Source organism: Tachypleus tridentatus, chromosome 13 (genome assembly GCF_004210375.1).
Source record: "Tachypleus tridentatus isolate NWPU-2018 chromosome 13, ASM421037v1, whole genome shotgun sequence".
NCBI classification, from domain to species: domain Eukaryota; kingdom Metazoa; phylum Arthropoda; class Merostomata; order Xiphosura; family Limulidae; genus Tachypleus; species Tachypleus tridentatus.
This window is the reverse complement of record NC_134837.1, coordinates 157,783,154-157,805,736: the sequence shown is the minus strand read 5'-3', so window position 1 is coordinate 157,805,736 and position 22,583 is coordinate 157,783,154. Positions and strand designations below refer to the sequence as shown.

Here is a 22,583-nt window from a genome sequence, read left to right as displayed (position 1 = left end):
CGGCTAGCACAGATAGCCCTCGAGTAGCTTTGTGCGAAATTCCAAAACCAAACCAAACTGAGACAGAAAGAATTAGTTAATATGTCTTTCTCCTGCCACGTAGTGTTATAACTGGAAACACAGGTTATCTGAACTTAAATATAGAGCCCAAGATAGACATGCGTTACTAGTTTGTGTGTAAGGTGAAGTTACCTTTTGAATAGAGTTTTTATTCAGTATATTAAAGGACCTGTCTTGATGGGGTGACGTATTTCTAGTAGTAATCTTCTATAAAAGAAAAACTCACATTAAAACAAAATGGTGAACTTCTTTAAAGCATTATTTGTTCAAAAACTGTTAGATTTATCAGTATGAGCTTTAATCTACTTGAAGTGATTTACTCCAAGTTCTGCCTCATTAATAAATTAAACACACTCGTGCTTAAGTTTAAGCGGGTCCTTTAGAAACAGAATTTTTAACTTTTTTTATGTGTGTGTGTGCCGAAACACTTCCTTAATAGTTTCATAGCAACTTTCACCGGTTGGTTGCCTTGGTGTTCAAGCGGTGAACGGACCTCCGACTTGACCCAAGTCCGTCCTCCTTGGAAAACACTGAGCGGTCGGGTGCCTGATTCTAAACTCCGCTCTCAGCGTGGTATCCACGCGTAAACACGTTTCCATGACAACCTTCCTTTTGATAGACAGTTCTTAGTCCCGCCTCCATGGCAGGACTAGCAAAATAAATTTGACGGTGCGTAGGGCGCGGTGTATGAGTAGCGAAGGCAGCTGAGGACGAAAGCAGATGTGTGTCGCTCAGTGTTATATTCTTAGGGCCCTTGTGCTTTGTTTATAATCATCTGACAGCTTCACAACTGGACTAGATCCAAGGCCTACTACACACTGGTCTTTTCTTCTAATAATTATTCAGATTGTTCAACAGCTTGCCCCATCTAGTGGCCGTTCTCAAATCACGTGTACCTTTATTGATGAACTAACAAGAATGACTATCATATAAACGAAAATCAAGGCAGAAAAGCACCAACGCTCAGAAGACTAAAAATTTACTTTCTTAGTTCAGATGCCTGCCACGATCCAAGTTTGATTTGTTTGTCTTTATTGAAGTGAACTTTCGAAAATTTGATATCGTTTTGTTAATATCAAGTAAATAAACCAGACGGCAACAGCAATTTTGAGCTCTGGCACACTGACCACCCAAATCCTATCGGCCAGAAACCAGCCTCGAGAACAGACTATCTTCAAGCTTTAAATTTCTGACTCGGAACAGGTTGACCTGACAGTCGTTATCACGACTCGAGGACTTAACATTCTCTGCTGTTCTGTGTTAAGTAGAGTGAAAGGTGGCCGGTAACCATCATCTGAATTAGAAAAGCACACAGACTTCCTACAAACATTATGAAGATGGTCCAATGCGCTGGGTGCGATCGCCCCATCTTGGACCGATTTTTACTGAACGTTTTGGACAGATCTTGGCATACTAAATGCGTTCAGTGCTGCGAATGTAAATGCAACCTAACGGAAAAGTGCTTCTCTAGGGATGGAAAGCTCTACTGTCGAAATGACTTCTTCAAGTAAGGCTATATATTATTAACTTACGACAAGTTAAACTAAGCTTCTTCACCAATAAATATTATAAAGCATTGAAAGGTCCAAAACAAGCCAACATGTGACTCAATATTAAATCAGAAATTAAATAATTAATATTAGCTTATTAATCCCTTATATAATTAAATGTATTTATTTCATTGTAAACAACTACCTCTTAACGAAATTTGGCACAATATTTGCTTGTTTTAGCTTAACTGACTACATGGGCTTGATAAAGAAAAATCGTTTAAACGAAGTTAGTTTTTTACTAATTTATTATCATTGAGTTTTCTATAGATTGTAAGTGCCTGACGTTTAGATGTAGACTACGTTTCTGTCTGTATGCTGAAACACGAAACGATTTTGTCCGCTACATTCTTGGTACATGCAGTTACTAAACGACTCAATGCCACTTATGTAAAATTATTAAATATAAAGTCGTTTGTGTATGTGTTTTTATCTTATAGCAAAGACACATCGGGCCATCTGCTGAGCTCACCGAAGGGAATCGAGCCCCTGATTTTAGCGTTGTAAATCCGTAGACATACCGCTGTGCTAGCGGGGGGCAAGGTGGTTTGTTTGATATTTTATCACACATTCTCAAAGAAAACTTCCAGCTCGCCCAGAAAATTAAACACTTAGTTACAAATATGACTTTAAATGTTGTAGTAAAACTTCACATCGTAAATGTTTCTCTTTATTCTTATTTTCGGTTGAAATAAGTACACGCTCAAATATGTTTATATTCAGATCCTATCTTACCAGATTCTCATAATCACTAAAGTAACAGCCAGATGCACACGTGAACCTCACTCTACAGCAAGCTGATTTTCAATTTGACATAAGCCTCAATGGCACAAAGATCCGTTTGTGGACTTACAACGCCGTAATCCAAGTTTCGATACCCGTAGTGAGCAGGGCACAGATGACCCTTTGTGAAGCTATGTGCTTAATTACACAGAAGAAAAAAAAACTGGAATAATATGAGTATGTTTATTTACACGACATTCAGCTCGATTGAGATACAACATGTTATATACAGTTGACTGTACTGGTGTGAATAACATACAGTATTGTTTTTTTATTATTGTTTTTATGTTTTTTGCTTTATTACTACTTGTTCCAGGGGTAGTAATAGAAATATTTTATTCGAAATGTTTAGAGAAAGTTTTATATGATATAATATTTCGGTCTTAAATTGTACAAATAAATATTTCATTTTGCACGTGCATTTGTTATTAGTAATTGGTATGAACTTATTGTTATTTGTAATAAGAAAGTTTGTTTCTTTGGGCATGAACAAACTGTTTCAGTAAGCGTGCACAAAATCATATGTAAAGTTTTGCTTTGCTTAGAAATTTGCAAACCTCTTTCATAACTGAAAATAATATAGATATATGCATACTTTATGAATACAATATATATGTATATATAATTGTGTTGCATTGGAAACGCGCTGATTTACAATTTCAGTCAGTTTACAAATGTGTTTGCTTTCGATGAACATGAAAAATGATTTCAACATACTCAAAGATTTACTTTCATGAAAAATGTGAAGCTTTGGCAAAAGTTAAAAAAAATTATTTCACTTTTAGTACTAATGTACAGTACGATAAATAATAGTTAATTTCTTGGCCAGGCTTAGCTTTTATTTTTAACTTAAGACTACAGCAAGAATTATAAGTATGTATATATGTTCTCATAATGCCTTCTTCCATAAATATTGAGGAATATTTTTGTAACTTTTCCACAATAAATTATTTATATTCAAGTTTCACTATAAATGATATTTACTGAACTACAGATAATAACAGAACTTTGCCTTCGCTTTTTTACTGGCTAGAAAATGAACTTGAAAACAAATGCAGTTAGTTATAATAGAGACTCCGAGTTTATTCCTTCTGAGAATTTTGCTTAAATTTTTAATATATAATTTTTTTTGTAAGTCTTAAACTAACTGCTTAATTCGAAGACAACAAGTAAATAATTTTCTATTTGAGATTCACGTTTCGCTTCAAAACAAAAAAGAACATCATGCAACTACGTAAAAAAATAACATTAGGGCAATGCATTTTCAGGAACACTTTACAAAGTTAGATAAGTTTTGTAGAAGTATTTTAACGGGTCTCAAGAAAAATAAAAATAAAATCATATTTGTAAGATTTCCCTAAATTACAGAAAATTTTCCCTTTTCTAGCATATGTTGCTATTTTTTCAATAGTCCTTTGATAGTAGCGGTAAATGTGTGGAATTACAACGCTAAAATCGTGGGTTCTATCACCTTGTGATATTGTGTAGTTTTACGCTAAAAATAAAATATAACATGAATATTTTCATTTCGGAGGAGTGTTGTAGTAAATTGTTCTTCTCTAGGCTCAAAGTCGTAACACTTATATTTAATTGTTTGTGCTTTAGAAATCACTTTAGTCAGTTAATTGGTTTGTGTATAAATAAACAGTTAATCTAGAATCAGAAATAGTTTTCAATCGGCATCTTTATAATGTATATTCATTTCTTCTTACGATAATTAATTTGTAACTTAAAAACACAAACTCATATTTAATTCAGTTTCTTTATCACTAATGAAAATTAAGTTTTCCTTTTTTGTACTTTAAATCATACTGTAACTAGGTAGCCTTTGTGTTCTTTAGCACTATTTGAATGATCATATTTATATGGTACGACTCCATTTTGTGGAAGCAGAAACCAGTTTCGTACCTCAGTTTCAAGTCAGATGAGAGCCTATAGAAATATGCAAGCTTTGATTTTCATCATTTTATAAATAAACAAGTTTTACCACAATATTTAAGCCATGTATAGGTATAAAAATTTATAGGTTTCTGTTTTAGATAACACAATAAGTTCTGAAGTGTGAAAAATTAGGCTTTTTCAAATAAATCAAGTGATATCATGTTCTTAATAGCTAAAAACATTTTCAAATCAAAATACACCTTGAATACACCTAAACCAGTGGTAACTTTTAAGTTTACGCATACAGTCATTGAAATTTTTACCATTATTTATCCCTTCACAAACCTTAGTGATAAATACCAGCTAATCGTTTTTAGGAGTTTTCACACACACACCTAAATATTTACGACATGTACTAGTTGTGAATGATAATTATTTTCACCTTCTAACATGCTAATACATAGTGTTTAGAAAATACAAGCATTCATATGCAAAGATAAGATTTGCATAAGTGAACGGCCACTGCGGGTGTTAAGTTGATGGTGATCACTGCTGCGTGCTGTGTGTGTGTGTCAGTTAGAAAAGTGATTCATGACGTCCGTCTGTATTATTACAGTCACTTGTTAATTAAGTGAGGTTCTCGGCTCGATAAGGAAGGCGGCCCATTAACTAAGGAGTTAAAGAACTCTATAGATATTTGCTACGAAATCAACTAGGCACGTTCTTTTACACATGAGAATGTCTGGGACTTATACTGATATGGAAACGTTTAATTTTTCTTCATGTTCCTTTAATTACTTCGATACAAATTGCCCCCCAGTGGACCAGCGGTATGTCTGCGGGATCACACCGCTAGAAACCGGGTTTCGATACCTGTGTCAGGCAGAGCACAAATAGAGCATTGTGCAGCTTTGTGCTTCAATGCAGCTTTGTGCTTAACTCCAAGCAAGAAATCAGTACAATCTCACAATAAGTGGTATACAGTAATACTAGTAGCAAGGCAAGGAAAACAAAACTTGATAAATACGGACAGGAATCTCAACGATGATTTCTGTCTTTGTTGCTGTAGTTTTTAACCTTAAACGTTATGCTCAAGTAGAGCAAAATAAACAGTTGCATATATTTCAGAATTTATCAGCTAAAGAAACTGCTCATACCGAAACGTATCACAAATGTTTGCGTGTTTTAGTATACAAACATGCACACATTTAAGGCTATATTACGGACTAAGCCATCTGTTGTCGAGATTATATCTATTTAAGAGTTCAACTTGTTACAAATATCTTACTAATGTTTTTTAAATATTGCGTTTACGTCATCCTAACCGATCACACCTATTTTAAGGTACCTTGTTATAAATTACGATGAATTACAATCGTGAACAGAATATGATCACTGCATTAATATTTCAAAACAATATCTATACAAGTTTCTCTCAGAGCTACGAATCACTGTGATATAGTTTAAATACTAGAATAATTTTTTTATGTTTTATTTAGTTTCGTGCATAATATACGAGATGATAATCTAATTTTCAGTTAAACGTGATTACATTTGTTTCAGATTATAGTTTTGTTTTGATTCAGTTAATAAAAATTGTGTTTAAAGAACATATCATTGTCGGTATAATTTAAGTCTCTCAACAATCACTGTTTGACGATACATTTCAAACGTTTATTCAGTGTCCAACATGGCTGTTTAGCCAGTAGTTTGCAATTATTTAACCACTGTTAACCATATCTCTTGTAGTGTATATCCAAAGGAGACCAAAGTCAAATCACCTACCTTTAAGTAATATAAATAACGTTTTAAATTCTCTGTGATCGTATTCAAATATTCGCTACGTGTTAGTAAACTCAGAAGATGTGATTTCTAATCATGCCAATTATCTTACCAATGCCATGTTATCTTTTAAATTACGGCGTTAAAAGTTAAACTGTGATTATGGAGATTAACATTAATGGGTATTAATACAAAAAAGGGAAAAAAACATTTGAAATAAGTTTAAAACGTGTATATATATATATATATATATATATATATATACGCACGTGCTTAACCTGGAGAGAAAGGAGGAAAAAGACAATTAAAAAACAAACCAGACTGGCAACTTTACGCATTGATCTAAGTAAATAAATGCATGGTACGTACTTGAATAGAAAATAAAGTACCTTAAAGGGAAATAATATTTGCAAAACGTTCGTGTCATTGATTAACATTTATATATATGTTTGATTTATTCAATGAAACAATTTTAAATTTACGTTTTATTTTTACTTTTTGAAAGAGCAGTAGCAAAATGTTGTAAATGTTATGCAAAATATGTTTTCCAGCTTAGATATATACTAATTTCCATACGCATATGTGAAAGTTATGCGTAAGTCAGGTGTGCATACAAATGATAGCTAGGCCGAGAGTATGCTATTATTTGTAGGTCAGTTTCATGAATATGTAACAATGACGTGAGTTTATATAGGAGATATGGACCTGTCATTACCCTGTACTGTAGTTTTGAATAAAAGTGTATATTTTATATCTATATTTGTGGAATTTAATAAACGTAATTTACTATTGTCTGGTCATAAAGATTCACCACTTCTTCGGAGTCTCTTTTCTATAGTTTATTCACACCAAACATACTTGTCCTTTCAGCCGTGGGAGCGTTATAAGTGACGGTCAATCCCACTATTCGCTGGTAAAAGAGTAGCCCAAGAGTTGGCGGTGGGTTGCGATGACTAGCTGCCTTCCCTCTATTCTTACACTGCAAAATTAAGGATGGCTAGTGCAGATAGCCCTCGCGTAGCTTTGCGCAAAATTCAAAAGAAATACCATAATTTATTTGCACATCAAATTAAACATTACCTTTTTTTAATGTTCAGTAATTACAATCGAAAATAATCTAAGCTTAACTTAAAACATAATGCTTAATATGTGTAATTTTTGATAATTTTTCGTTAATCTGTTTTAGATTTGAGTTGATGGTATAAGATATCTTACTTATACCAAAATAACAAGAATCTGCTACTGGGCGATTGAATATAAGCAGGATGTACTAAGAGGTCTTCTATATATTGTGGAACTGTTTTTATCTGTAAAATAAAGTATTTGAATAGGCACACACAATTACTAGAACTATTAAAACTAGTAGAAGATTTATACATTTCTTCGTTTGAATTTAACATTTTTTAAATATCTTATAAACCAACTGATAGCGTGAGATTTTACTACGAATTTTATAAGTTGAATATTTTGTATGATTTTATGATTTTTGTAATAAAAGTCACGATTTGATTTATTTCATTAAATTTTGTTTATAAGATCATATATTTCATGCGTAATTAAGTTATTTGTTATATCATTTGGCTTACCTATTTTCGTAGAATAATTCTTACGAACTTAATAAAGTCATTATGTAGATATTTTAGTTTAGTTTCTATTAAAGATTTTGTAATATTTATAAAGTCATTATTGCTGGTGTACCTAGATATTTGTACCAGCTTAATTATGCATTTTTCAAGCTTGAATCGACTTTAGTTCAGATTCAAATGTGCGTGACATGTTTTGATAATGAGAGCTTATAAACAAAATAATGCTTATTTATTCATACTCTATTGAGTTTATGCGAAAAACAACATTAGCTAATTGTTGTGTCAATTTAAACTTACATCACCTGGTTTTTCCCAGCTCTCACAATTTTAAGATTGGCTGTGGAAAGATCATTTTCAGTTTAATTCGTTAAAGAAACCGATAAACTCTATATCTGTAGAGTTTTTCTTCTTCCAGTCCTTTCATTTTACTGCAATATTATATGAATGTATTATTATTTGTTAGTTGTCTGACCCAACCTTTGATATATGAATATAAGATTTGGCGCGTGCAGCTCGTTTATCACGGTTAGAAGTCACTCACGAGCTACTGTGATTCCTTAGATTTAGATTATGCATGGTAATTTAGAGTATTTATGGCCGTTATGCTATTGTAGCTAATTAGAGACTAAAATTAATGTATGGTGAAATTATTCGTGAAGGAGATTGAGGAAGTGTAGAATCACAAGCATCACCGATATACAAAAACGAACTTTAAAGGACCTTCGTGGTTATACTTGCGTTAGTCGTGTTATAATTATTCTCACAGAAATAAGTAATATTCAATATCTTAGACTCTGAGGTCGCGCATGTTAGTACTACGATTCTAATCCCAAAGGCTGTACTGCGCGGGACAATTTGGTTTTTACTTATATTTTGTTTAAAGAGATTTGATATATAGTATACATATATTTTTAATAGATAAAAAATGTGTCTACTGATACTAAAAAAAATCACAAAACTAACAATAAAAATAGCATGTGTTTTTTACTGATACAAATACAAAGTTTTCTTTATTTTCTTTCTATGTAGATAATCTTAATTATAATCACTGTAGGTTGGTTTGGTTTTTGAATTTTGAGCAAAGCTACTCAAGGGCTATCTGCGCTAGCCGTCCCTAATTTAACAGAGAGAAGGCAGCTAATCATCACCACCCATCACCAACTCTTGAGCTACTCTTTTACCAACGAATAGTAGGATTGGCCGTAACATTATAACGCTCCCATGGCTGAAGGGGCGAGCATGTTTGGTGTGACGGGAATTCGAACCTGCGATCTTCGGATTACGAGTCGAGTGCCTAAACCACCTGGCCATTCCGGGCCTCATTATATGCCACGTAATCATAAAAATTCATAGAGTAAATAAAATTTAAAAAAAAAAAACAGCACAGGAAATGAAATATACTGATTGGAATATAACTATGACGCAATAAAAGTGGTTTGTTTGGTTGCTGAGAGCAAGCAATAAATATAAACATATTAGGAGTTTATTTAATGGTTTTAAGACATTTTACCTACTATTCGTTGGTAAAAGAGTAGCCCAAGAGTTGGCGGTGGGTGGTGATGACTAGCTGCCTTCCCTCTAGTCTTACACTGCTAAATTAGGGACGGCTAGCGTAGATAGCTCTCATGTAGCTTTGCGCGAAATTTAAAACAAACCAAACTAATGAGTGTGCATGTGCGTGCACAGCCACATCGGTCTATCTGTTGAGCCCACCGAGGGAAATCAAACCCCTGATTTAGCGTTTGGGGGGGACCCAAACTAATGAACCTGTAAAGTTTTGTTAAATTTCATGGCGTAATATCAACTACTTTCGGTTTAAAGATCGACACATTTCGCAACACTAACTATTAAGACTGTATAGTTTTGTTAAGTTTCATGACTTAAACCCAACTATTTTAGGTTTAAAGGACGGTAGCTTTCGTAATTTAAAACCACTCCTGAAGATGTCGGGTTTTACCCTAAATTCAACAGCTGAAGGATTTTATACCTAATAAATCAAAACTGATTACAGGTAAAAAACTGCCAGTGAATAGATGTTGAAATTTGAGCTAATATTAGCAACAAAAATAAGATTATTTCTTGGTGAATCAGAAATAAATAACTCTAACACTATAAGATTTGTATAAAATTAAGAATATAAAAGTTTATAAAAACGTAAAGGATTATAAACTGGAAGTTCAGGTTCAGAGAAATATGTTTTTTTCGAAAAATTTAAATACAAATAGATAACAATTTAAAAATAAATAGCAATAAATTATAAAACTATTGCACCTTCTCCCTTCTTGCTATGATCTTCCCAGCATATACTTTTGTTTTCCTTGACCAATTATCTTTGTTTATTTTTATTTTATATTCGTTTTGCACACATGACCAAACGTTGACCACAACGCCAGGGGTGCATGAATTATACAGAATCAATTTACTTGAACCAATGAAAGTATAAACAAAACCTTTAATCTATAGACAATGCAGTGTTAGTAGCTTCTAGTGGTAATCCCGGATACCTTAGAATATCCAAAGATTTTGTTTTATCTGTCATGATTATAATACTGAAGAATAAGAGTTTCGATGAATCAATGAACTAAGCAGTTTATACAGTTTTATTCTAAATAAACTTTACAATATATTTTGTCAGTTTCACATAAACTGATCAACTAGAAATGATGTAGACATAAGGTTATGTTTATAAATGGGTTTAAGCAACTACCTAATGCCTCGTGCAATCGTAATGAACTATTTTTAACAATGAAAGTTTTCATAAGGTGTTTATGATCCATTAAATATTCTAATCGAATTACGATAATATAAAATTATAATTAGTGAAAACACTTACTTTCAGAAAATGAATTAGAGATAAAAATACGAAACCAACGCTTTGAAAAGTGGACTTTTATTCATCAGGAGCAAACATTTCGATCACTGCTGTAGAAAATTTCACTTTTCCAAAGCGCTCAAATTGTAAGGTTTCATATTTTTGTCTTTAAACTACAATTAATCGTAAAGCTCCGTCTTAACTCTCGTTTATTTAATAATTCATATATAGGGACACAATTTCAATTAAAAGAGTATTCCTTTGAAATAAAAATATTAACTGACTGCCTCTGTTTGTGTACATGAATATATATTGTAAGTTAATTTAAAAATTCAGAAAAGAAATGTAAAAATAGTGATTATAGGAGTGTGATTTTACATTACATTACATTAATCATTCTCTTCAATTTATTCGTATACAAGTCAAGCGTACAATGATCAATCATATGATTCATAATACAAATGACTGGTCATTCAGGCCTTACTTTATATAGTTCTCTCACATAGTCGTCTGTCATGTTTCAATTTGATGCGAATTACACAGTTCATGAACCATCGATAGATCATAAAGAAAACAACTAGACGTTCCGCTGATGTAAAGAGCCATCTGATAAATCGAAACTGACCAATCATAAAAGAGGGTGTATAAATTATCTGCAAGTGTTTTAAAGTGTAGTTGGTATACTGTGAAACTGCTTTCAAATGAATGATAAGATACAAGCAGACCAATGTGAGCATCGTCCACAACACAAGCAGACGACTGTTATTTGCCGATACCGGCTCACGACAATCGTGAGTTACCTGCTCAGAGGTTGTTTTAAATGTTCGCAACTGCAACTGGAAGCCTTGTTGGAATATAAGTTAAACCAAATCACACAAGAGGTCACTATACCACATGCTCAGTGTTGTGCTCTGCATTTCTAGTAAGGCACAAAACTACTTGCTAAGAAAACATTCAATGGTTCATTGATGCGTACGAGATACAATATTCATTTAGAAGATAAAACGAGCTTTACCCTACAATCACAATGCAGGCGTATACTCATTCGGAGAAAACATGAATTAGGTACAAACATTTTGACGCACGAGGTACTGGTGGAAGGAGGTATGGTGTGGACAGGAGCAAACATTAGCGAGTTTATCGCTTTAAACATACTGTACTGCGAATTGGTATCATTAAAAACAAAAATGTAGGATGTACATCTTATAAGCTTTTATAATTCCAGTTGACACCTGTGTTCACCTGATGGGCGTTGATTCTGCTCCAAACGTTCTGAACTGGTCAACACATTTTTAAAGGAAAGATGATTGAAAGAACAGAATGGGGCGCATGTTTCTTTAGACATCTACGGAACGCTCTTATTGGATGTGTTGCAGCCAGTAAAATGACTCCAGACTCTATTGGTGCCATGGAAATGGCCCTTTCAGAGGAGTATCCAAAACTATTATTTTATGCAGAGATATCGATTTCTAGTTGCTTTTGTTGTTCATGGTGACCGTTTTTTATATCAAAGTGTAAAGTATTGAATTGTAAAGAACTAAAACCATCTTTATCAAGTGTTCGTATACGATCATGGGCTGGATAGACTTGTAGTTCATTTTACAAGTATAATCATTCGGTACTTGCATGACAGAAATTAACGGGAAAAGGCATTAGTTCAAAATATTGATTTGTACTTGTCTTAGGTAAAATATCACAAATTTCAAGTATTCTTCAAGATTTTCGCTCATTTTATGTTAAAAAGTTTGGTTTATTTTTATTTCGCCTCCCTTTGTGTGTATGGGGGGGGGGTATACCGCTTTCGGAGAGAGCCACTTGCATTGATAATTCTCAGTTGTTGACCTATGAGAAATCATGTTTGAATAGGAGGATTTATTTCATGGGTATAATGTTTCCAGTACGTTTCCCAAGGGATACTAACGTTATTCTATACTGTAGGAGCTGAGAGGATACTACTTGTGCTGTTTCTACCATTTAATTTCTCAGTACTCCAAAGCAGCGAACATCGAATATCTAAAGGATCTACCATACTCAAGGTGGACAGTTATATTTGGCCTATTTAGTTGAATCAACTTATTCCATATTCGATTTATTTATACGAATTATGAGTTTCATTTCATGCACATGCTTTAACTATAGTGTATTTATATATTTGTTGATTCTTTATTTGTATATTTTCTGGTTCAAGTGTACTCTTATATTTGTAACAGATATTTCAATGACTTTATGGCACGACTCTACATCAAAGCATTATAACAATCACACAACTTTCTTGGATAGATCCATAATCTGACCAATTTTACCTCTGCTGTTTCAGGGTACCTGTCAAGAAAACAAGAACTGTGTAAAGAACAATGTCAGATAATTTCTCTTTTCTTTGTTTCTTGTGTTATTAGATTTCTAACAACACATTACATTCTAAATACATACCTTGTTTTGTGGAAAATAATAATTGATTTATGTAACTGATTAAGTTGTTGTGTCTTTAAGTGGAAAGACCAAACTCTTTACAAAATGGGAAAGTGACCTATTTCAGGTTTTTCTTTTGTTCTCCAAAACATTTCCAGTACAAGATAGCCTATATAAATGGGCAGAAAATTTCCAGTTATCATACAAACATTTACGATAATCGAGCCAGCCAACTGTGAATGGTGGATGTTATAACACACACTTACTTACTTAATGGCTGATTTTTATAATGGGATTACGTACTTAAAAAACACAAAATTACAATTTTTTTTTAACTGTAAGAAATAGCAGGGAAAGAGCTGGATTTTGAATAAAGTAAACAATATGTTTTAAGTCTGTTTATGATATTGATTTCATTTTAAATCTTATTTCTATGTGTTAAAGTGTATTTTTGTCACCGTTTTCCCCTAAGTAACTAAGTTGGAGTCTCATCAATTAATTATGAAGAATGAACCTCGACTTATTGTGACATTTTAATAATTTTACATTACATAAGAATTATCATTAATCTATATAGATCAAATTGAATGATGCTTGCAGTCTTTGATAAAACAGATATCTGTGCAAGAGATTAATTTATATAGATCAAATTGAATGATGCTTGCAGTATTTGATAAAACAGATATCTGTGCAAGAGATTAATTTATATAGATCAAATTGAATGATGCTTGCAGTTTTTGATAAAACAGATATTTTGATAGATCAAATTGAATGATGCTTGCAGTTTTTGATAAAACAGATATCTGTGCAAGAGATTAATTTCTATAGATCACATTTAATGATTCTTGCAGTCTTTGATAAAACAGATATCTGTGCAAGAGATTAATTTATATAGATCAAATTGAATGATGCTTGCAGTTTTTGATAAAACAGATATCTGTGCAAGAGATTAATGGTCCCCCGCTAGTACAGCAGTAAGTCTACGGATTTACAACGCAAAATCAAGGGTTTGATTCCCCTCGGTGGGCTCAGCAGATAGCCCGATGTGGCTTTGCTATAAGAAAACACACACACACGCAAGAGATTAATTTCTATAGATCACATTTAATGATACTTGCAGTCTTTGATAAAACAGATATTTGTGCAAAAGATTAATTTATATAAATCAAATTGAATGATGCTTGCAGTTTTTGATAAAACAGATATCTGTGCAAGAGATTAATTTCTATAGATCACATTTAATGATACTTGCAGTCTTTGATAAAACAGATATTTGTGCAAAAGATTAATTTATATAAATCAAATTGAATGATGCTTGCAGTTTTTGATAAAACAGATATCTGTGCAAGAGATTAATTTCTATAGATCACATTTAATGATTCTTGCAGTCTTTGATAAAACAGATATCTGTGCAAGAGATTAATTTATATAGATCAAATTGAATGATGCTTGCAGTTTTTGATAAAACAGATATCTATGCAAGAGATTAATGGTCCCCCGCTAGTACAGCGGTAAGTCTACGGATTTACAACGCAAAATCAAGGGTTTGATTCCCCTCGGTGGGCTCAGCAGATAGCCCGATGTGGCTTTGCTATAAGAAAACACACACACACGCAAGAGATTAATTTCTATAGATCACATTTAATGATACTTGCAGTCTTTGATAAAACAGATATTTGTGCAAAAGATTAATTTATATAAATCAAATTGAATGATGCTTGCAGTTTTTGATAAAACAGATATCTGTGCAAGAGATTAATTTCTATAGATCACATTTAATGATACTTGCAGTCTTTGATAAAACAGATATTTGTGCAAAAGGTTAATTTATATAGATCAAATTGAATGATGCTTGCAGTCTTTGATAAAACAGATATCTGTGCAAGAGATTAATTTCTATAGATCACATTGAATGATGCTTGCAGTCTTTAATAAAACAGATATCTGTGCAAGAGATTAATTTCTATAGATTACATTGAATGATGCTTGCAGTCTTTGATAAAACAGATATCTGTGCAAGAGATTAATTTCTATAGATCACATTGAATGATGCTTACAGTCTTTGATAAAACAGATATATCTGTGCAAGAAATTAATTTATATAGATCAAATTGAATGATGCTTGCAGTCTTTGATAAAACAGATACCTGTGCAAGAGATATTTGAGGAACATACTACGACAATTATCGAAAAATGTTTGGCTTTATTGTTGTTATATATTTATAGATAAGACTGAGCGTTGCTAAATGGTATAGACAAATCATTGTTTATTAGCTAAGTTTTGAAAAACAAGAAACGAGATAACAACTACGTATATAAAAGAATAAAATAAGAAACGTTGTGTATATAGCAATATAACATAGAGAACACATTCATACACATAAATTATAATAATATTTAAACAAATCGTTCAGTTGTAAATACAAAAAAGCTTCAATTACACAATAAATGTAACACAGACAAAGTATTAATGTGTTGATTCAGTTTAAAACGCATAATTATAATCTATGATGGGCAAATAACCGCTCGTTGTACATATTCAGATGAGTGAACTGCAGATAGTTAGCTATGCTTACATGTATGCAAAGTGTGCGTATATAAAACATGCATAACGTCTGTACAATGTTTATGTAAATAAAGATAATTAGAAATAGCATTGAAACAAATATTTAAACAGTTCTATCAGAGATGGAAATACTATAAAAGAGGATGGAAATTTAATCGTATAGAGAATCCTGAGTTTTAAGACAGATGTTATCGCTGTTGATAACAGTGCAGAGAATGTTGTCACTATCTTGTACGTTACTTGTCAACAACTAAAAAGCTGATATCAAACTATGTTTTCTGTAACATGGAGAGTTAAGATAAAATTAGTGGTGTTTGTAAAAGTTATAAAGTTATCGATTTTCTTAAAAGACAACTTTGGCAGAGTACTGTAATTATACGAGAATTATTAAATAACTTTCTAAAATTGTTCAATAGTAAGTCGAACGTCTACTTTGTTCAAAACGTGTAAATTAACACATCCTATGTTCAGTATAAAATAAAAAAGTTCAAGCTGAAAATAAAATAAAAACAAATAAGGTACTACAAATGAGTGCACCTTATCGTTTTAGTTTTCGAAATTGTTATTTTGACGCAAAACGTTTTTGTATGAAGTTAAGCACAAAGATACACAGTGAGCTAACTGTGTTCTGCTTATCATGAGTATCGAAGCTCGGCTTATAACGTTGTAAGTCCGCAGACATGCCGCTGTGCCACTGGTGGGGGGACTAGCGCAAAGCTACATAGTAGACTATCCGCGCTCTGTCCATCGCAGAGATTCGAACCCGGATCTTAGTGTTTCAGGTCTAAATTGATCCATTAAGTGACATTCTAAGATTATTAATATTTGTTCTAATTTAATATAGATACATATACTTACATATTTACGTGTGTAATGTATATTTTGAAAATTCGCGGTGTGTGTTCAGGCTTTCTGATGTGTAGGAGATAAACTACTTAGTGGTGTGGATTAGCTGTTGATTTATTTATTTATTTTCATTTTACTACGCACTTGTAATGCTTAAAATATGTAATGATTTCGTGTTTCACGCATTAAAAGAGTTTTATTCTCTTTCAATAGAAACAAAATAAATTAGATTCTTACCAAACGATGAGATCGTCCATCACTTAGTTAACTCTTTTTTCATTGACTTCTAGAAGTTCTGGTAGCTATTATTAATTTCAAAAGTTCAAAGTACTAGGGTCACTGAACTATAAGGATATGACTCGTGCCAATTGTAAAACTAACGTATCATTATTTTAAAACGCCTAGGTCCAATAATAGGAGACTGCAATATTAATATTATATGAATGAAACTCAGTTTTATTTGATTTTTCCATCTGAGGTTTTGTTCTCATTCTTTGTGGATGAGATAACGTTTTCTCCTGATATATTAAAGTTATTGGAACATAATGTGGGCTATTTCTGCTGAAATCTGTGAAAATATAACACTCAAAGATATAAATGGGTCGTTTCTGTTAAAATCAAATACTCTTCTGTGAAAACACAACAAAGAAGATACAAAACAATACTTCAGTTTGACATTTCTCAAATGACACGTAAAGTGCACCACACTGTCAGGCTCTTATTAGTGGTGATAACACGTAATGTGAACTTTATCGTATAGATGCCAAAGCGTGTCAGTAATGATACAGTGGATAGAACAACACACAAAATGGACATAAACGTATAGTCAGGTACTTGTCGGTACCCTATCAGAGGACAGAACAGTACTATCTAGGCGACATCGTACAGAATTAGGTACTTGTCAGTGATTATACAGAAGGCAGAACGACATTTATAGTGGACTAAAGCGTGTAGAATTCGTTACTCGTTATTAAAGAATCAAGTGGACAAATTAAGACATAAAGTGGATCACATCATATTGAGTCAGGTGCTTGTCAGTGACAACACAGAATAAAGAAAGCACATAAAGTGGACCACGATATATAGAATCAGGTGTTCATCAATAATGATAGAGAAAACAGAAAAACCTATATAACAAAGTGCCTCTTAGTGGAACAACGGTATTTCTGCGGTCTTACAACGCTAGAAATCGGGCTTCAATATCCGTGATGAGCAGAATACAAATGGCCTATTATGTAGCTTTGTGTTTAACTTCAAACAAACAAAGAAGATTACGATGCATAGAACCAGATGCCTATCAGTGATCACAAATGGGTTCTGCTGCATTTCTTGGAAAGTGATCTTGTCTTAACATTATGGGATGATTCTGCGCCACTTCTAATTGAATTTAAGTTTTGAATTACAGAATTTTGGCTACTTAATCAATGACGAATCCCTATTCGTACATATAAATACATATTACATAAGTTAATGTGAAAACATGGGTGTTAAGTATATTAATTTTGTATAGTATTTCAGCAAAGCCGACACATTACAATGATTTGAAACCCGTGCACATGTGCTGAAGGAGTAACGAATATTGCTGTAGTAGGTAATTGTGAGTAAAATGATAAAAGGGCTTTTCGTTCTATATATGTATACTGACTTCTAATTCCTAATTATATATATATATGTATACTGAAACAACTGAGACATAACACAGAATGTTATTCCTGTACTATTAGAAAGGCCCCTTAGTGGTTAGATCTGATCTTAATCCTCTGTTTTATCCACCTGGCGTGCTTTATACCCTCAAATCTTATTACCAGCGTACTGTTTAGAATGAAGGATCTGTGTGTCATCGATATCTGTGTTTATCAGTAAACTGTACAGCTTAGCCAGACTGGCAACCTCAACACTACTTTTATTCGCAGTATTATGAAAATGTTTTACCAAAGCATAAAAACGTTGCCACAAGACATTAAAAATGTTCTTCAAGTAACATTTTCGTTAGGATTTAAATAAATTTGTCTACATCTTTTAATTTATCTACATTACTGCACTGTTATTTTACACTCAGCACAAGTTTGGACTTTGAGTAGAAAATTATATATATATTTAACACGAGTCATCTACGTTATTTTATCCATTCGATAATTAACGTTTCAGCATCTCGTTCTATTAAGCCATTAGACCCATCTTGATTGCTTTACTGTGTAAGTAAGATAAACAGTTTAAAGTATATGTTAATTAAGATGTTTTACTTATTAGGATCTTTTATGAAATAGACCTTAGATTATATTGTGTAAATAACACATTGAAAACAAAAAAAAGCAATGATTTGTATTTAAGAATATGAAGTTAAATCGCATTTTTTTCGTACAGTGTATTATCCTTGAAGAAAATATTTTCATTTGCCGTAACGTATGGTAAAGTTTTTACGCATTTTAATCTGTCAGTCTAAAAATTTAAAGTAATGTGTATTTGTTGAATATCTTTCATAACTGCTTATGTTATTATTCTTAATGATATTTTTTACAATTAGGTATATATATCTTAAAGTTCTGGTAATAGATGTAGAAATAAACACTTTTAACGATGAAATATAAGGATTTCAATATTATTAACACCTGCCAAACAAGCCAGGCCGACATCTTTTCGTGAGGAGCCTAGGATGGTGAACAAGGTGGTTATTCCGAAAACTGGTGATTCAGGGTTATTTTGATAAATGTCAAAGAATGGAGCTCAGTACAACTACTAAAACGAAAAACAACTAAACACTGATGAAAATAAATATGACGCGATGAAATCTATGTGGATTATACTATAATAGTACCGTACTAGGATGTGGATTATACTATAATAGTACCGTACTAGGATGTGGATTATACTATAATAGTACCGTACTAGGATGTGGATTATACTATAATAGTACCGTACTAGGATGTGGATTATACTATAATAGTACCGTACTAGGATGTGGATTATACTATAATAGTACCGTACTAGGATGTGGATTATACTATAATAGTACCGTACTAGGATGTGGATTATACTATAATAGTACCATACTAGGATGTGGATTATACTATAATAGTACCGTACTAGGATGTGGATTATACTATAATAGTACCGTACTAGGATGTGGATTATACTATAATAGTACCATACTAGGATGTGGATTATACTATAATAGTACCGTACTAGGATGTGGATTATACTATAATAGTACCATACTAGGATGTGGATTATACTATAATAGTACCGTACTAGGATGTGGATTATACTATAATAGTACCGTACTAGGATGTGGATTATACTATAATAGTACCATACTAGGATGTGGATTATACTATAATAGTACCGTACTAGGATGTGGATTATACTATAATAGTACCATACTAGGATGTGGATTATACTATAATAGTACCGTACTAGGATGTGGATTATACTATAATAGTACCGTACTAGGATGTGGATTCTACTATAATAGTACCATACTAGGATGTGGATTATACTATAATAGTACCGTACTAGGATGTGGATTATACTATAATAGTACCATACTAGGATGTGGATTATACTATAATAGTACCGTACTAGGATGTGGATTATACTATAATAGTACCATACTAGGATGTGGATTATACTATAATAGTACCGTACTAGGATGTGGATTATACTATAATAGTACCATACTAGGATGTGGATTATACTATAATAGTACCGTACTAGGATGTGGATTATACTATAATAGTACCGTACTAGGATGTGGATTATACTATAATAGTACCGTACTAGGATCTATATTATCTTTCGTATGTTTAATTTTCATCGCAGAAATGGCATTGTAAATTTGAAAATCGCTAGGGAAATAATCTTGTAAGGCGCCATGCATCTGCCAACTTCAACACTGTATCTTTGGGCTTTATTGTATTGTTAGATTTACACAGTATTGAAACTAATGATTTTTTTAAAGATAACAATACCATTGTGCCCGTTGTTATATGTTTCTCTGTAACGAATTGTCAAATCTCCGATTCAACTGGTATGTCAAATCTTTGAATAAGTTTATCCCTCCTCCAACCTAGACTCATGGTTTAGCTTAATCACTACAATTAAACCATCACATTCACGACAACATCTAGAACATTTCAAGCACGTTTGATCGTTGTACTTTATACTTAACAAGTTAACTTCTCAATGTTGTTTCTCACGGCCTTGGATCTGGTCCAACGACCCAGACTACAAAAATATAGAACCAAACGTCGTATTTTTGTCTAATTAAAACAACGTAATCCTTTCCTGAATGACTCTATTTTTTTTTATTCACATTAAAATGCCGAGCTAGCTCTTGTGGCAGATGTTAAAAAAGAATTTTGTATAAATCTGGAAGAATAACTTTCATTAAAAACTATATTTAACAACAAAAAATGTGTAATTAGAATTCAATATTTAATTATCTATTCTATAGATTCACTTGGCTATTTATCGAGTACAATTTATAATAATTTAATTTCCCCGTGGTTAAAGTTTTCTTAATACGTTGTCAAAATAATCAAAATACCTTATTAAAAAAATTCAGTTTTAATTTGTTGCTCGTTCGTTGTCAAGCGCAAAGCTCACAATAGGTTTTCTGTCCTGCTCTCATCATGGGTATCGAAATCCGATTTTGGGTGTTAAGACTAGCTCTGAACCAATAGGGAGGGAGAATTTTCAGTTGTTTTGACAATTTGATGAAAACCGGAGAAAAGTTCAATCTGGAATTTTTATGTAGAAAGCGTATAGATGAAGAAGTTTCTGTAAAATAATAATAAAACAAAAAAAACCGTTTTATCAAACAGCTGCGAATTTAAAAACTAAACATAAGCAGATGTATGCGAAGTAGATATTTCAATTCCTGATCAGTCCTTTTTATAATGAAAGCGCATGTGTGTTTTCTTATAGAAAATTCACACCGGGCTATCTGCTGAATCCATTCAGTGGAATCGAACCCTTTTTAGCGTTGTAATTTCTTAGACTTACCGCTGTACCAGCAGGGAACTGAAATTACGATATGAAAAGAAAGGTCGTAGCTTTAATTATGTAATGCCAACCTTATTTGTATACCACGAAATATTACTTTCTACTTAGAATTGTTCATTTAGGAGATCATAGAGGTATTTATTTGTTTATATTGGAACTGGGATATGTCTTGTTATGATTTTGTTTTAGTTTAGAAACTTTAGTTGTTGAACTTGTAACACTGGGTTAAAGACTTATTTGTTTTTATCTTACTCGCTATTTGGCTTACTTCCAAATATTGAGAAATGGTCGTCAATGAAAGCTGGAATTTTCTCTGAACGGCACCTTGTGTGGACGTTGACTAAACGGCCAGGTTGGAAGGGCTCAAGTATAATTTTAGTCCCTAATTTTGAACTACTGGCGAGAGGAAAGGCACTGAGTTAGTATCGTTTGCCGCTAGAGAAGGCTTTGTCCGTCTTTTTGAGGGGAATAATGAAATTGGCTGTCAATTTTATAAGGAAAACACAGCTGAACGTGCGACTACTCGATCTGCAGTCCAATATACAAGCTACTAGGTCACGCCTGGCTTCTTAACTGAGAATCATTTACATACCTTAATTAAGCATCTTTAAACTACTTTTGTATGGTTACACTATAATTTGTTTTAGCGTAAAATGTTGTTGTAACTTATACATTGTATAGTTAATTATTAGTTCCTTAGGTTGAAGAAGAACGAGTCTTTGCTTTACAAAGAATTATAATTGTCACTATAGTTAGTGAAACTAAATTACTTTAAATTCGTTATAAAGATTAAACAAAATTATTATCGTTGTTTAAATATTTTAACCTGAATCCTAGTGCAAATGCTTAAGTAAAGATACTTTTTGGTCATACGGTTAACATAGCATCTAAGTAAGTCCTTAGTTGTGAAGAGTGGCTTAAGACAAAAACATGCTTAAAATCATGATTCTATTGACCACTGTACTAATAGTCTTCAGTGTCCAGGTTTCATTTAAGCGGATTGGGCTGACAGCCCTGGAAGATTACATCCCTTTGTCGCCTCACGTCCAGCGTCAGTTTGTCCTTATCCGGATTTTTACGAAATTGTTCTATGATAAAAGTGTGAAGAGGATAATGTGTAGAGAGGCTTTCCACACGCTGCTGAATAGGACGTAAGCGGAAATGGAAAGAATCTGTTAAACCGATTTGAAGTTGGACGTGAACGGTTTACTCTATGCTGGTAACTTTTGCGCAATGTCTCAGCATTTTAAATATCTCTAAAATAGAAGTGACAACCACAACGGGAAACTTTGAATCATACAGTC

At 32.7% G+C, this 22,583-nt stretch overlaps 1 protein-coding gene across 2 annotated transcripts in view; it reads left to right on the top strand.

The window, feature by feature from the left end:
• The first annotated feature begins 755 nt into the window (after window positions 1-755).
• Window positions 756-22,583, top strand: part of LOC143237991 (LIM/homeobox protein Lhx1-like) — a 125,283-nt gene continuing 103,455 nt past the window's right edge. For both annotated transcript variants that reach the window (XM_076477840.1, XM_076477839.1), the window contains exon 1: window positions 756-1,567. In XM_076477840.1, coding sequence (XP_076333955.1) covers window positions 1,392-1,567 — 176 coding nt within the window. In that variant the 5' untranslated portion in view covers window positions 756-1,391. The remainder of the gene's footprint in view (window positions 1,568-22,583) is intronic.